This window comes from Lepus europaeus, chromosome 6 (assembly GCF_033115175.1).
Source record: "Lepus europaeus isolate LE1 chromosome 6, mLepTim1.pri, whole genome shotgun sequence".
Classification (NCBI taxonomy): domain Eukaryota; kingdom Metazoa; phylum Chordata; class Mammalia; order Lagomorpha; family Leporidae; genus Lepus; species Lepus europaeus.
This window is the reverse complement of record NC_084832.1, coordinates 59,273,399-59,289,578: the sequence shown is the minus strand read 5'-3', so window position 1 is coordinate 59,289,578 and position 16,180 is coordinate 59,273,399. Positions and strand designations below refer to the sequence as shown.

At 50.6% G+C, this 16,180-nt stretch overlaps 1 protein-coding gene across 1 annotated transcript in view; it reads left to right on the top strand.

Annotated features, from left to right (window-relative positions):
* The first annotated feature begins 4,385 nt into the window (after positions 1–4,385).
* Positions 4,386–16,180, top strand: part of SIAH3 (siah E3 ubiquitin protein ligase family member 3) — a 68,993-nt gene continuing 57,198 nt past the window's right edge. The window contains exon 1 of the mRNA XM_062195334.1: positions 4,386–4,595. Coding sequence (XP_062051318.1) covers positions 4,461–4,595 — 135 coding nt within the window. The 5' untranslated portion in view covers positions 4,386–4,460. The remainder of the gene's footprint in view (positions 4,596–16,180) is intronic.

The following is a 16,180-nucleotide window of genomic DNA, read 5'->3' as shown; positions in this document are numbered from 1 at the left end:
TGGTAGAGTGGTCATTAATGAGGAAAATACTCCGTGGGGTAGGAAGGACAAACACGCCGCCAAATGACAACCCTCTACTCAGTAGAACCAAGTGTTGAGGGGCTGCTTTACTTAACCGCTGTGCTGGGGACTTCCTGGTATGGCATGTTGGTCACCACAGTGACTTGAGAGAGAACATACACCTCTTTTCTCTCCCAGCAAGGTTAAGAAACCTGGTTGAGGTTACACAAGAGGAGAAAAGTAAAAACCACAGTGGTGTTTATGGTAGGAACGCAAAATTTGAAAATCAATTAATGTAACCTATCCCAGAAACAAACTAAGGAAGGAAAATCATATGATCCTATCAATAGGTACAGAAAAAACATTTAACAAAATGTCAAGAGAATGAGAAGCCAAACTATAGGAGAAAATGTTTTCAAAAGACACATTTGATATAGCACTGTTAGCCAAAACATACAAAGAACTCTTAAACTCAACAACAAGAAAAGATTTTAAAAAGGGCTAAAGACCTGAACAGATACCTCATCAAAGAAGTACACAGCTGGCAATAAAGGATATAAAAAGATGTCCCACAACATCTATCATCAGAGAAATGCAAAGGAAGGCTGCAAGGAGACACCACTGCAGACTGCTCTGCCCAAACTGAGAGTCACGAAGACATGAAAGGCTGGCAAGTGTGTGGAGCAACAGGGATCGTCATTCACACGCAGAATGGCACAGCCACTTCGGAAGACGATGGGCCATGTTTTACAAAACTGAGCCTACCTTGACCATCCACTCCTTGGCATGAAAACATGCCCACACAAAAGTCTGCACACAGACACTCACAGCAGCTTTATTCATAACTGTCAAACCTTGAAGACAATCAAGACATCCTTCAGTTGGTGAGTGGCTAATTGTGCTATAGCCAGACAATGGATTATTGTTCAGCACACAGAGAGACATACAGTCTCTCTCTATCTCTTTCTCTGTCTCTCTCTCTCTCACACACACACACACACCACACACACACACACCACACATACACACACACACACACGGTATCAAGCCGTGAAAAGATATGGGGGAAGCTTAATGCATATTACTAAGTGAAAAAAAAAAAGCCACGCTAAAAAGGCTACATGCTATATAGTTCCAATTAGAGGACATTCTGGAAGAGGCAAAATCATGGATACAGAAACAAGGTCAGGGTTTGCCAAAGGTTGGTGGGGAGCAAGTGATGAATAATCTGAGTGCAGAGAATTTTTAGGGTCGTGAAACTCTTCTGTAAGATTCTACACGTTACTTTACGATTGTCCAAATCCATAGGAATGCACAATAGCAAGAGTGAAACCGGGGCGGGCTTTTGTCGTTTCTAAGATGCTGCTTGGAACGCCCATCTTCCACACTGGAGTGCCTGGGTTCAAGTCTCAGCTCTGCTTCTGAATTCAGTCCCCTGCTAAGGCACACCCTGCGGAGCAGAGGATGGCTCCCATTCGTGGGCCCCTGCCGCTCATGTGAGAGACCCAGATTGAGTTCTGGGCTTCTGCCTTCAACCTGGTCCAGCCTCATCTGCTGTTGGTATTTGAGAAGTCAACCAGTGGATGAAAGGGCTCTCCTCTCCTCTCTCTCTAATAAGTAATAAATTAAAAAAAATAAAAAGTGAACCCAAATACAACTATGGACTCTGATTATAATGATGTGTCAATACAGGCTTATCACTTTCTTTTTTTAATTTATTTATTTTTATTTGACAGATAGAGTTTGACAGTGAGAGAGCGAGAGACAGAAAGATCTTCCTTCCGTTGGTTCACTCCCCAAATGGCCGCTACGGCTGGCTTGCCGCCGATCCAAAGCCAGGAGCCAGGTACTTCCATCTGGTCTCCCATGCAGGTGCAGGAGCCTAGGCACTTGGGCCATCCTCCACTCAGGCTCATCACTTTCAACAAATGTGCTACTCTGGACAGAGAGGGAGATGTGGACAACAGGGAGGCTGTGTGCGTGTGGGGGCAGGGAGTACAGGAGAACTTCCTGTATCTTCTCAAATTTGTTACAAAGCTGAAACACTCTAAGAAACAGTCTTCAATAAAACGTAAAAATAAAGGAGTACTGATCTCTCTGAGATTACCAAGACAGAGGCATAGACCTTGGTCCTAGATGATGGCATCCTCACTTTGTGGGGGCTGGTGCTGTGGTGTAGCGGGTAAAGCAGCTGCCTGCAGTGCTGGCATCCCATATGGGCAACGGCTCGAATCCCAGCTGTTCCACTTCTGACCTAGTTCTCTGCTGTGGCCTGGGGAAGCAGTAGAAGACGGCCCAAGTCCTTGGGCCCTTGCACCCACGTGGGAGACCCAGAAGAAGCTCCTGGCTGCTGGCTTCAGATCAGTGCAGCTCTGCTGTTGTTGGCATTTGGGGAGTCGACTAGCAGATGGAAGGACCCCCCCCCCCCCTCTCTCTGCCTCTCTGTAACTCTGCCTTTCAAATACAAATACATAAATAGTTAAAAAAAATAAATAAAACACAATAGCAAAACTCCTTATCCTTGTAAGACTTCCCCTAGAGTGAGAAAAACAGATGAAGAAAAAAAGTAACGAAATAGAAATTCAACACAATTGTTCCCTTCCGACCAAAGATGTACAGGTGGAAGTCTGGACTTCTCTGAATTGTGAAGTGTGTTTTTAAGGAATCCATGTAAGTATATGTTCAATTTTCTATGTATAACAACTAAAACAATAAAAAGGCACCAAATGTTTCTCTGCTAAACTGCTGAAAGTTTACTCCAGACAATGCAAGCTTTGCAAAGTGGATTCTAGCATTGTGATGTAGCCACCCTTACTTACGAATCAGGTAATTTCTATAAAAATAGCACACTGGTGGGACTTTAATCAGTTCCAACAGTGTCATCTAGTTTGGTGCCAATGCAATTGTCCCGGAAAGTGCAAATTTTCCATGTTAATCGGTGTTCACCTAAAACACGGGGTTCGCTTCTAATTCGTTAACGTGAACACTCCAGACTATGTCCCGGTTTCAGTAAACCTGTGGGTTCTTTTCCTCCCGTATTTTAATGTGTTGTTAGTTTCATGCCTGACCGGGTCACAGACACAGGTGTGTGTGTACTGTGCCTCTGTCACAACCCACACAGGGCAGCCGGAGCAGCGCGAGAGCCATTTAGGAAGGAGTGATGGGCTCAGTGAGCGCCTTGCTCTCGGAAGGCAGATTCTGCCCCAGGTGGTATTGACCAAGAGAAAAATCAATGCCCTGAAGACTCCAGCTTCAACCCGGGTGAGCTCACCCTCTGAACCCCCACAGCCTGCCACCTCCTGCTTAAGAGTCTTCAAGATCAGTGGGTGGCCTTCGTGTCCCCACAGCCCAGTTCTGGGATGGGGCTTCTGGGAGCACTGAAATGCCCTCTGCCTGCTCCAGCGCAGAAATGTGCTCCCAGAACTTGGAGAAACAAGGAGATGATGTGCTCTGTGTGTTTTTAATCTCTATTTTAATGTCTCCAACAATCTCGTGGTTAATTAGCAATTTGCTGCTCACCAATATGCAAACAAATGACAAGCACAGGTTCTCCGCATCGGTAATTATTTTGCTGATTTACAAGCCACTGTCTTCTGTGTGTAGGTTTTTCTCTGTGTGTGCATTCATGCATCAGGGATTGCATTATTTTTAGACGCATACGCTGCATCTTTATGCTCTAATACTTCCAGACTTCAGTAATTACAGTATTTTGAAAATTATATCTATATACATAGATATGCATTTTCCCCTCAGCTCCAGATGCATTTGTCTGGGGTTCTTTTCTTTGCTAAAAGAGCGGGGAGTAAGATTTATCAAAGGGCTGTAATCCAAACTGCAGAGAGTCAGCGCAAGATTGAAAGATACACATTTCTGCTGCTGCCAAACCCTTATCTGGAATCGGAGTCTTGTAATATTTGATTTTCTCCCAAGCAGCTCTGGTGACTCGAGCCACTGTCTGTGTTATCCATCTGCCTACTTTGGAGCAGAGTGTTTTACTATTTGGCTTTACTTTTTTTTTTTTTTTGGCCAAGGTATTAAGGAAAGCTCTCATGTTAAATTAAGTCAATTAATAAATGGAGACACATTAAGCAATCAATTTTGTCAGCCTATCTCCCCGGCATTATGTATGGTTGGCTGTAATCACAAGATAAATGCAATGTGCTGATCTATGGTAATGTTCAATAATACATTCTCCGCCAGGCTCAATTCATCAGGGAGTTTCGGTAGGAGAGGCATTCGTTATTGGCTGTCTCTGCACCTCAAGGATAACATTCCTGTCCTTTTGATTGGCTGCCTCACTGCTGCAAGATTCCAACCGTCTTATTTTGATGATGAATATGAAGGCACGCTTAGCCGGGCTGGAGCGGAGTGTCTGAGAGGCTGCGCTCTTTCCACAGCCCGAGGACTTGCACCTGCCTGCTCTGCTCTCCCGGGCCAACAACCCCCCTCCAAAAGTTGTGATGCTTTTCTTCACCCAGTGTTTTGGGGCTGTGTTAGATCTCATTCACCTCCGGTTTCAGCACTATAAGGCTAAGCGGGTTTTCTCCGCCGCCGGGCAACTTGTCTGCGTTGTCAACCCCACGCACAACCTAAAGGTGAGTCGCGCGCTCTCTGCCGGTGCACGTCGCCCCCCAGCTCGGCTCAGGGTCGCGTCCTTTCTTGTGGGTGGGCGCGGAGGTGGGGGGTGTCCGTGTCCCTCCCTCCAGCACGTGCCGGGAGCTCTTTGCAAAAAAAAAAAAGCCCCCTCTTTCCTGGTGCTAGGACCCGGTTTGCCTCTGCTGGTTCTCGCTCCCTAGGTGGCTCTGTGCTGGTAGCGACAGCGTGGTGTTGTCCTGACTGGCAAGCGAAACTGGAGTCGTGGTTCATGTTTCTTCCTCCACGCTGATCAGCCTGAGTAGGGTGGGGAGGCAGAAGCGAGGGTGGTGGTGGTATGTGGGGGAGGTGTCCCTATGTCTCGCCCAAGTATTTGTGTGCAAGCGCTCGGGAGACGGGATTTTAAAAGTTAACCCACATTGGTGCCCGTCCCGTGTAACGGGAAAGGCAGGGAAGCAGAAGGATTTTGCAAGCCCCTTCTGGCTACCCCTGGAGGCATCTGCAGGGTTACACACGGAGATAGGGATCTGGGGGCTGGCGCCTTCTGCAAAGTGTGTGTGTCCTTGTCCCCAGCCTGGCTGTGTGTGTTGTCGGGAGGAGCTTGGCTGGCTTCCTTCCTGCTAGCTAGCTGTGCGCCTTGCACTGAGGACGCCTGCGGGAGGAAGGCTCGGCTTCTGTCGTAGACTAAGGAGAAGCGGCTCCCAGGAACCCTGCGAGCAGCTGGGTGCTGAGCTGCCCGTGCGGCTGCCTGGCTGCCCCGCTGGAGTCGTCGCCTCTGCGTTTGTGCATTTGTGCACTGCCCTTTAGGAGGGCAGCCCAAAAAGGAGGTGTTCGAAGGATCGCTCCTCCTCCTATAGCAGCCAAGACTGTGGGGAAATGAATGAAAAGTCACTGGGGGAGGGGTGGTGGGAGGTGGGGCGCAGCAGCTGAACTCCCCAGCGGTGAAATCTTGCTGGGTCCTGGGATCAAAGGTGGACTTGGGAGTTTCTTGAGAGGTCAGATCTGTTATTCGGAGAATTGCCGTTGTGTAGGAAAAGTGGGGCTTGTTGCTCATCACTTTATAAACTCTCAGCGGTCAGACTGGTGCCCCCTGGCCATTCCTGGAAATCCCCCTGGAACTACAGCCACCTGCAGCCCTGGGAGCCATAAATCAGGGCGAGTCCTGAGTGGAGCCGCCGGTGGACTGTTCTGGGGGCAGCTCTGGTGCACCTGACCTAGGAACTGTGGCTCCCAGGCTGGGGTCAATACCATCTAACACATGCATTTGTGCTTGCCCTGGCTTGCTCACTCTCCCCTCTTGTTCCACTATTTCTTTCTTTTTTTTTTTTCCCTTCGTGGCTTAGTTTTATAAATGATAATTCACTCTCAGCCATTCTTGGCACAGCAAGTGCATAGTATGCATATTAAAATAGAATTCTGAATTCCATTTTGGAGCCACTTTTGGGACTGCATTCAAACTCCCATTATTTTGTCACTTTACATTAGTAAGTTCCCTGCGGCAAGAAATTTTTGTTTACTCCTGTTTTGCATTTTAATACCTTCGAAGATTGTTCATGAGACTTTAGCCTCTCCAAAGTTTGGATTTCTCTGGTTCATTGACCGCGGCTGATGGTGGGAAGAGATGCTGCGGTCTTGTGTGCGGTGGAGAGAGCCATCTGTGTTGTCTGCCTGGATACAGACAAGTGGTCCTGATGCTGGGAGGCACTGGTGGAGGCCCCAGATCAGCTCCGGCTGGCTGTGTGACCTCTATCTAGCGACATACTGTCGCCGAGTCTCCCCCTCTCTTCTCCACCTGCACCGTGGACTTAAAAAGGCGGGTCCCGTCTCCTCCATACTTTGTGAGGCTGACAAGGGATACTAGAAGTGGGTGTGCTGTAGCTTACTCTCCTCTAAAAATAATGTGTGCTTTTCCAGATGATTTATGGGGTTCCAACTTCAAAAGTTGTCACTGCAAGCCTGCAGGCAACTTCAAAATAATATAGGCAGTAACATCAAACTTGGTGGCATGTGCTTTGAGAGGCTATTTTCTGTGGCTCACCCTTTCACATACCATCTCACTCGGTTTTTCATTTCCCGGTACCAAAAAATAAATAAGTAACATAACCACTTGGAGGCTTTGCTCATTACAGGTAAACACAGCAAGGGAAGGGCAGCTAGGGCATGGAACTAGGCACGCTATTCAGAGGACTGCTCCAACCAAGAAGAGACCCCCTGGGCCCCAGGGTGCCTCTGTAGGGGTCTTCATAAGGGCCCAGGTCCAGGTGGCCCATTGAGCAAGCTTATATGAAGAAGAGCATCAAAGTTCAAAAGCAAGTTGTCTTTCTAAACATTCATTTCCATAAATAGACCAAAAATATGCCTTGGATATAATAAGCATCTGATTTATCTAGGGAGAAAAATATTCTTAAAAAAAAAAAAAAAAACCTGTGGCAATGTCCACCCAGAATAGCTATTGATCTGTGCTACTCCCCCACACTGTGTGACAGCTGAGCACACTGAGAAAGGACTGAGGCTAGAGAGACTCCAACCTGGCTTTCCATCTTCCAGGTCCCAGAGGCCCGGGAGGGTCTGTGTGCTCCTGTTTTGCATGTTATCCTCCCCAGGCTTGTCCCAGGAATTCCGCCAGCACCTCAGGGGCTGAGGCAAGGGCTGAGTTATAACCAAGCAGACAAACTCGTGTGTGTTTACCGCGCTTCTGTAGGTCACCTTCAATCTCAATCTTATTACGGTGATTACTCAGTAACCTGGGATCCCTTCAAGCAAGCTGCTGCCTTTCCTTCTAAATGGACAGCAGAAACTTCCCAGGGACTGCAGATAATCTGCTTAAGGCCAGCACGCCCCTTAAAGCGCTTTCTAATTAGAAGGGGCATTCGGAATAACTGGCCTTGAACACAAGACCAGCATCAAGCGAGTGCCAAGCTGTGGGATGAAGACAAGACTCCCGGTATGTGTGTGTCTTGTCTGTGGGGATGGCTCCTTGCCCAGTTTAGGGCTCAAAAGGAACACACACACACACACACACACACATACCCCGAGCTCTCCTTACCCCATGACAAGTGACCAGCAAGGAACCCATTTGCTTGGCAGCGGCTGGCACCCCTTCATTCCCAGAGGTGGTGGCAGCATGGCCCACAGGCTGCAGGGGGCGCTGGTGAGGGCTCCTGCTCCTGGTCCTGATTCAGCATCCCTGTCTCCCCATCGCCCTTTGCTTGGTTCCAAACCAAGAAAGCCTTTGTCTCCTGGCTCCTGTCCCATCCGCACTCATTGCTTCTGCAATGCCCTGCTACTGAAGGGTGGGACGGCCAGGCCCTGCACCAAAGCTGCTCCGGCAGTGCAGGCCGGGGCCCCTCTGGGGTTGGGCCTCAGTTTCCCCAAGCAGCTGAACGGAGGCTGGCTGAGTGACTTCCTCCTGTTAACCACAGCCTTTGCTAAACACGTTTCTGGGAGACTAGCAAAAGATTCTCTGGCAAACTTCCCACAGGCCCTCCTTGATCCTTCTACCCTGTGCCAGCGCTGAGACCCCCACACCCTCCTGGGCCTAGGAACTGAAGTGTCCTTACCTCTCCAGGGAAGGGAGGCTGCTCCTGCCTCCACTCAGCTGGTCCCTGCAGCTCCTCCGTGTTGTGAGCCATTAACCTTGGGTTTGCAGACAGGAGCATGCCCGCACGCGCACACACACACACGCACATGCATGCACACACGTGTGTGGACACACTGGATGGGAGGGGCAGATGGGGCAATGATGGCTTTAACTCAAGTGGCTGCTAGATACAGATCGAAAACTGGGGCATTTCTGGGCTAGTCCTGGAAGCATCCTGCCCCGGTCCTCCTCGGACCAGTTTCAATGAATGTGTGCTGAGTTGCAGATGTTATGTGGGGTGGGGAGCCTTGGGGAGGAGGAGATAGAGGAGAAACAGGGAGAGAGCTGTAAGCCTCTGTGGTTCCTGGTTCCTGGGGCTCATCTTTGGAAATCCCCACCCCCACCCCGGGGGAGGGGGGCGGGGCTTGCTAACCCTGCTTGACACAGCACAGCAGGTGGCTGAATGAGAGCTAAAGACCTGACCATTGTTTCCAGAGATTCAGCCGGTGGCCTTCGGAGTGCTCAGCATGAATACCTACTTTAAAGTAGTTGAAGGTTTCTTAATAGCCAGGACGTGGGTGACTCAGTTCTTCTCCACTCTGCCCCCTCCGAGGGTCCATTCCCTTTCTCTGCCCCGTCTGGAGCCACTTCCTGGCTCATAGCCGCTGGCTCGGAAGGGCTGGGGAGAGGGTGAGGGGGAGACCTGCAGCTGGGGCTTTCATTCTGCCAGCTTTATTCTAAAAAAGCTCCGCAGCCCCCTCTCGCCCTTGGGTTTCTGTGAATATTCTATGACACTCCACCGTACGGGCACCGAGCGGTCGCGCGGCTTCTCTGGTTAATGGTGATTGTAAATGAGGCTCCCGAGTCACATAACAGAGAGCCCCAGAGCCCCGAGCAGTGATTTGGTTAGCTGTGTGCGGGTGGTGGAGCTGCAGAGCAGGCTGAAGCCGGCGGCGGGGAGGAGGTGAGCTGATTACCTCCTTACCGCATTAATCCAGCAGCGCCAAAGCCAACCCTGTGGAGTTCCCTTCACCATGATCCCCCAGCCTGCAGGGACCGTTTTGGGGGAAATTAGAAAACCCATCCTGAACGCTTTCTCTGAAATCCACAGAGAGGTCAGAGTTATGTGGATGGCTGCCCTGGAGGTAAGACAGCATTTTTTTTTCTTGGCAATTAGCAATAAGGGTAAAAAGCTACTGTCTGTGAAGTTATTGTGCCCTGAGAAGTCCTCTTGGCCCAATCCGTTCTGTGCCCCATATTGAAGGGACGGTGATCTGTTGAGACACAGGTGTCCCATGGAAGGGGTCGACCTGGACGATGCAGGGCTGCACTCCCACGGGGTCTGCAGCTCAGGGAATGACGGGAGAATGTCAAAGCCACGAGACTAACCCTCCTTACTCTAAGGCCAAGAGGGGAACTACCTTGTGCATTAGCTTCCAGTGGCTGATGTGATGAATCACCACCAACTACGAGGCATCAGACCACAGAAACGTGTGCTTGCCCAGTTCTGGGAAGCAGAGGTTCAAAATCAAGGTCTCAGCCTGGCCACACCCCATCCAAAGGCTCCAGGAAAGAATCTCACCTCTCCCAACTTCTGACAGTTCCGTGTGTCCCTTGGCTTGTGGCCGTGTCCATCCAGTTTCTGCTGCCTTGGCCATGACGCCTGCTCCACTTCCCCGTGTGTCTCCTCTTCGCTGTCTGTCTTGGCCATACACCTTTGAGTCGGGGGCCTACCTGGATACCCAGGATAAGCTGACCCTGTCGAAGACCTTCATTTTATCACATCCTTGGTCGTGGAATAGTCACTGTTTGGCCATGTAAGGTAATATGCTATAGTGCCGGGCATTGGGAGCGAACATTTCTCTGTGTGTGGAGGGGGGAGTTGTCATCATTCAACTCATTCTATGACTTTGCAAAATCTACCTGTTTATAATGACAGAACTGGGACTGAAAGTTAGGTTTCCTGATGCCAGACCCACAACCCTGCACGAGCCTAGGCTACCCCAGCATCCTACCCTGGGCCATCAGTGTGACCCCAGGGCTGAGCCGCCTCGTCACCGGACACACAGTTTCTCAGCAAATCAGAGCCTCTACATCCTCCTCCTCCTCCTCCTCCTCCTGCCTTGTTCTCCCACACCCTCCATAGGCTTCTTTCCTTTTGCAAATAATATAGGGATCACAGATGTGTGCATGTTGCATCTTAAAGACTAAATGGTGATGAGGAACACAGTCCAAAAGCTAGAGCTTTATAGTTTGCCTGGGGTGCATACTTTATAAGTGCAAGACATCAAGGTGGAGAGGAGCAGTGGGTGTTGGGGACAATCGTCCAGCATGTGGGACACAGGACTGAGTTCAAATCCTGCCTACACCACTAGCTGATGTACAGCTTTGGACAAATGACTCACGCTCTTAGGGGTTCCTTCTTTTATACCCTCCTTTATACAAAGCAGAAAGCAGCGCCCCCTTCTTTGGTGGCTGTGAGTTTAAGGGGTGGGAAACATCTGGCCCGCGGGCCCCCAAAATCATTTGGTCTGGCCCTGTCAAGCCAACTGCAGGTGAGACTCAAAATTCAATACATCCATGGGCATGACGCTGTGGTGTAGCAGATAAAAGCCACTGCCTGCAGTGCCGCCATCCCATGTGGGTGCCGGTTCAAGACCCAGCTGCTCCACTTCCCATCCAGCTCTCTGCTATGACCTGGAAAAGCAGTAGAAGAAGGCTCAAGTCCTTGGGCCCCTGCACCCAAGTGGGAGACCTGGAAGAAGCTCCTGGCTCCTGGCTTTGAATCAGCACAGCTCCAGCTGATGTAGCCATTTGGGGAGTGAACCAGTAGATGGAAGACCTCTTTCTCTCTGCCTCTCCTCTTTCTGTGTAACTCTGACTTTCAAATAAATAAATAAAAATTTTTTTTTGACAGGCAGAGTTAGACAGTGAGAGAGAGACAGAGAGAAAGGTCTTCCTTTTTTTTCCCGTTGGTTCACCCTTCAAATGGCCTCTACGGCAGGCACGCTGCGGCTGGCACTGTGCCAATCCGAAGCCAGGAGCCAGGTGCTTCCTCCTGGTCTCCCATGCGGGTGCAGGGCCCAAGCACTTGGGCCATCCTCCACTGCCTTTCCGGGCCACAGCAGAGAGCTGGACTGGAAGAGGAGCAACCGGGACAGAATCTGGCGCCCTGACTGGGACTAGAACCCAGAGTGCCGGTGCCGCAGGTGGATTAGCCTAGTGAGCCACGGCACCAGCCAAATAAATAAATCTTTAAAAAAAATTTCAATATATCCATAGCAGGCTAATTTTCAAGTGAATGATTTTGTATGGCCTAAGAATGATGTTAAAGATGCCCAAATAAATGGCTTTTGGCAGAGAAAAAGGTTCTCTACCCCTGGAACTAAGGAGATGTTTGCCATGGAGAGCGGGGTGAACAGCAATGGTCACTGTGACAGAGGCGGCTCTTTGCAGCTGGCTTCCACCCACACTCCCTACCAGCCATCGGCCCCAGCCCTCCCGCCCTTGCTGCTAGCCTCCGCACTCACTGGTTGTCTGTATTTGCGAACTCATTTCTCCTTGAAGGGAATTTTGAATAGCACAATGCCTTGCCTTACATAAAAGTCAGATACCTCCTTAATGTTTGGCTTCTGAGAAAGTCCTGCACCCTGTTGGCTGCTGAGCCCCCAAGTCCAATGGGAGAGGGGCTGGGTCTAAGGAGGACACGCATGCCCACAGTGGGACAGCTTCTGACACAGTGAGGGGCGCTGTCAATCACAGAGCCAGGAGCCATGCAGACAAATCACCTGCTCCAGCCATCCTGAAAACCTGCCCCTCATGACTTATGCATGATGTCATTAGCAGCAGCTCGAGTCTGCACATGGGTAGGTGGCTCTGCGACTTGGAGGGTCTCCGTCTGCGTGCTCACTGATGCCACTCAGAGATCCGGGAGGGTGGGCAGAGATCCGGCGGCGAAAGCAGCATGCTCCCTGCACATGCGTGCATTTTCTCTCTGCCCCTCAGTCCTGTGCGTCAGGCAGAGCTTCTCTCTGAGGGCTGCAGGGATGAGGACAGGGATTTGAGGCCACAGCCGTGGGAAGAAGAGAGAGAAAGAGAGTGAGAGAGAGTGAAAGAGAGAGAGGTTCTGGCTCTTCCCAGGCTAGAAACGATTCCTGGGTCCCACTGACATCAGAGAATTAAAAATCATCAACCTTGGCTTTGGGCCTTGGTTCTCTACACTGCAACCTGAGTTTCTACCTACCTACCTACCTACCTACCTACACACACACACACACACACATGCACACATGCGATGGTGGTTTTGAGATGCCCATCCGGGTGGGCCCTGAATAGCAGTATGAGATCACAGGTTGCCAAGCCCAGTGGCCAGGGAAACCTGGTCCTAGCACAGTGCAAGAAAAAGTGGAGATGAACAAGATTCTTCCTGTGCACCTGCCTGTGACTGACCATTCCGTTCTCAGGGAAGAGGTAAGGTGAGAACACAAGTGGGGAAATCCGAGCAGAGTCTGTGGGTTTTGGAGTCAGATCTAGTTTTGAATTCAGTGTTGCCTTCCTTAAGCAATATATCTCTTTTTGAGAGTCTCCCTCCTTCCCTTCCTCTCTCTCTCTCTCTCTCACACACACACACACACATACACACAGAGTTCCCATTCACTGGATCATTCCTCAAATGCCTACAACAGCTGGGGCCAAAGCTGGGAGTCAGAAACCAAATCTAGGTATTTTATGTGGGTGGTAAGGGCCCAACTGCTTGTCATCACCGCTGCCTCCTCGGGTTTGCATTAGCAGGAAGCTGGAGTCAGGAGACAGAATCAGATATTGAACCATAGTACTCCAATATGGGACACGGAATTCTTAACCAGTGTCTCTACTGCTGGGCTAACTGCCTCCCTATCCATGAGTAATATCTTTGACTTCAGCAACCCTGCATTTCCTTGTGGTCGTTGTGAAGATTAAATAATGTGACAACATACACAGCTCAGATGTGACCCAGGCTCTTGGGAGAGTGACCGAATTTCTATTCATATTGGATGTTGGAGGCGAGTAGGAAGGGAGAGTGAAAAAACATGTCTGTTGAGCGATCAAGATTGAAGCAAAGCATGTTCAAGCAAAGAGAGACAGACGATGTTCTAGTTCAAGGTTCTGTGTAGCCAAGGCGCCTCAAAGAGATGAAGGGAGTTGTGCCAGGTTATAGCTGATGAGATCGAGGTTGGGTCTAACCCTAACATTCTGCGTTCAGACCGCTCCCTGTCTGTGCCACCACACTGCTGGGAGATGGGCAGAGCCATGGAGGACACTGCCTCTCCAATATGTCCCCACAGCAGTGTTGGACAGCTTCTCAGGGGCCTGTGTCCTCTGGGCCTCACCAGTTGGGCAACAGTGAGCATTAAGGCAAATGTCTCTCTAGTGTCTCGAGTGCTAGCACAAATGTATAGTGAGGGACAGGGGTGAGCAGCCACAAGAAGTCACCAAGGCCACACAGCCAGAACCCAGGCCTTCAAATAGCAGGCTGGATCAAGTTCTGCCACCTGAGGTTCCATTTGTATCTTGACCATGGGACCAGGATAAAATGCCTTCAGATGCCAGCCCACGATCTGTAGCAGAACAGGGCGGGTAATTCACAATTGGGGTCTAACTAGAAATGTCGGCTGTACTCGCAAGATGCTGTATCTCTTAATAATTTCTTGATCCTTTAATGTATTTTTAATCACAAATCCATGATGAGGGAGCCACGGTCTACAGGGCTATCTCCAAACCATGGCATCAAAACCCCAGCAAGGAGAGAGTAGCTTGAGGCAGGGAGGGGCTGGGCCTGCCCCCCAACCCAGGATAAAGTGGAAGGGAAGGCTGTTGTCTTTGAAGCGGGAAGATGACTTGGTTAGGTTAGCTCAGCACTACAAAAGCCCCACCAAGATGGAAACAAAGCCAGATCAAGAATGCAGGTTTCACAAGGGAATGACCAGCAAGTCTCACCACCTGCCTCCTTTTTCTTTCTTTCTTTCAAGATTTACTTACTTATTTGAAAGGCAGAGTTACAGACAGAGAGAGGGAGAGACAGAGGGAGGTCTTCACTCCCCAAATGGCCGCAACAGCCAGAGCTGGGCTGATCCAAAGCCAGGAGCCAGGAGTTTCTTCCAGGTCTCCTCATGGGTGCAGGGGCCCAAGCACTTGGGCCATCTTCCTCTGCCTTCCCAGGTGCATAAGCAGGGAGCTGGATCAGAAGTGGAGCAGCCAGGACTTGAACTGCTGCCCATGAGAAATGGTGGCACCACAGGTGGCAGCTTTACCCACTACACCCCAGTGCAGCCTCATAAAATACTTCAGGGAACTCTGCCGTGACTTTACCTAAATGCCCCCAACTTAAAGGTGTCCTATAGAAAAAAGGAAGTTTGTGGACTGGCTCCATGGCTCACTTGGTTAATCCTCTGCCTTGTGGTGCCAGCATCCCATATGGGTGCTGGGTTCTAGTCCTGGTTGCTCCTCTTCCAGTCCAGCTCTCTGCTGTGGCCCGGGAGGGCAGTGGAGGATGGCCCAAGTGCTTAGGCCCCTGCACCCACATGGAAAACCAGGAGGAGGCACCTGGCTCCTGGCTTCAGATCGGCGCAGCGCCGGTCATGGAGGCCATTGGGGGGGGGGGGGGTGAACCAACGGAAGGAAGACCTTTCTCTCTGTCTCTCTCTTTCACTTCTATAACTCTACCTGTTAAATTAAAAAAACAAACAAACAAACAAAAAAACTAAAAACAGAAAAAGGAAGTTAGTTGACCAGAGTCATTTTTTTAAATGGGTCACCTGGTTTGACAGGTGGATGGGAAGTTGACAACTCGCACTGGCCGCCAGGCCTGGGAAGTGAGCTGGTCTTGTCCGTCTCTGCCTCTCTCTCCAATGCCCCCGGGCGCTGCCAACACTGGAAACGCACGTGCTCTCAGGCACCCAAGGAGCGTTCAGCAGGCAGCTCTCCCCCTGACCAGAAGACGAAAAATCTCTTCCTGCAGAAGGAAAAGGGTGCTTTAAGAGGAGGCGGCGCTTGTCCTGCACCACCTGTTCTCTGAGATCCAGAGGCTTTGATATCTGCCTTCTCGTTAGCAACTATGCTCTCTTGCTGATTTTTTTTTTCTAAAATCAAACAGGAATGAAATTTTAATGACCATTTTCTACCCAATTTAACTCAGCGTCTACCTCGGTTTCTGGAAATCCCTTTCCTTCACCCCCTCCAAGCATTTTCTTCCACACCAGGGAAAGGAGGCACGCAGGTGAGATACGCAGGCTCAGAGCCGAGTGGCAGGTGGCTGGGAGCTGGGGGGGGGGGGGGGAGGGAGGGCTGAGAGGCAGCATGGGAGAGAGGACAGAACACCACCACAGCAAGCCCAAGCCCTCTCATCAGCTCGCCCTGACCAACACCTGGGACAGGTCCCCAAGGGCTGCGACTGCTCGCAGGAGAGACTGCAGGGGAGTCTGCCCATGGGGTCTGCTCGCCCCCAGCATGGCTCAGCGTGGTGGCATGGGGACCAGAGGATCCAGACCAGCCTGTGCCACGCTGAGCCCTGCCCAGGCCGCCTCGCGAGCAGGAGGGTAGATGAGCACATCAAGAAGTCGCTGCCTTGAAGCCAAAGTGATGCATCTGTTTGCGGTAATTAAATAAATGTCAGCTGGACTCTTCTCAGCGTGCTGATGGAAGCAAGTGGCAGAAACACAACACCCTCCAAGAATCAGAGAGGAATTAGAAGCAGGAAGGCAAGCTCCCAGGCACTCGCCACCCTCTCCTGGAAAATACTTGGCCAATGAAGTCTGAGCAGAACCCGGGGCAGAGCTGGCACTGGCCATTCTGGCTTCTTCCCTGTGGGGCCATGAGCATGTCATTCAACCTTGGCTTCCCCGTGTGTTCAAGGCCAGGGTGACCTTGCCCTTGGCCTTCCTCCCAGGTCACCTTTGATGGACAGGAATGGGTCTTCACAGTTGAACTTATTGACACGCTATCTTGGGCTCAAATGGGTTTGAAGCCATT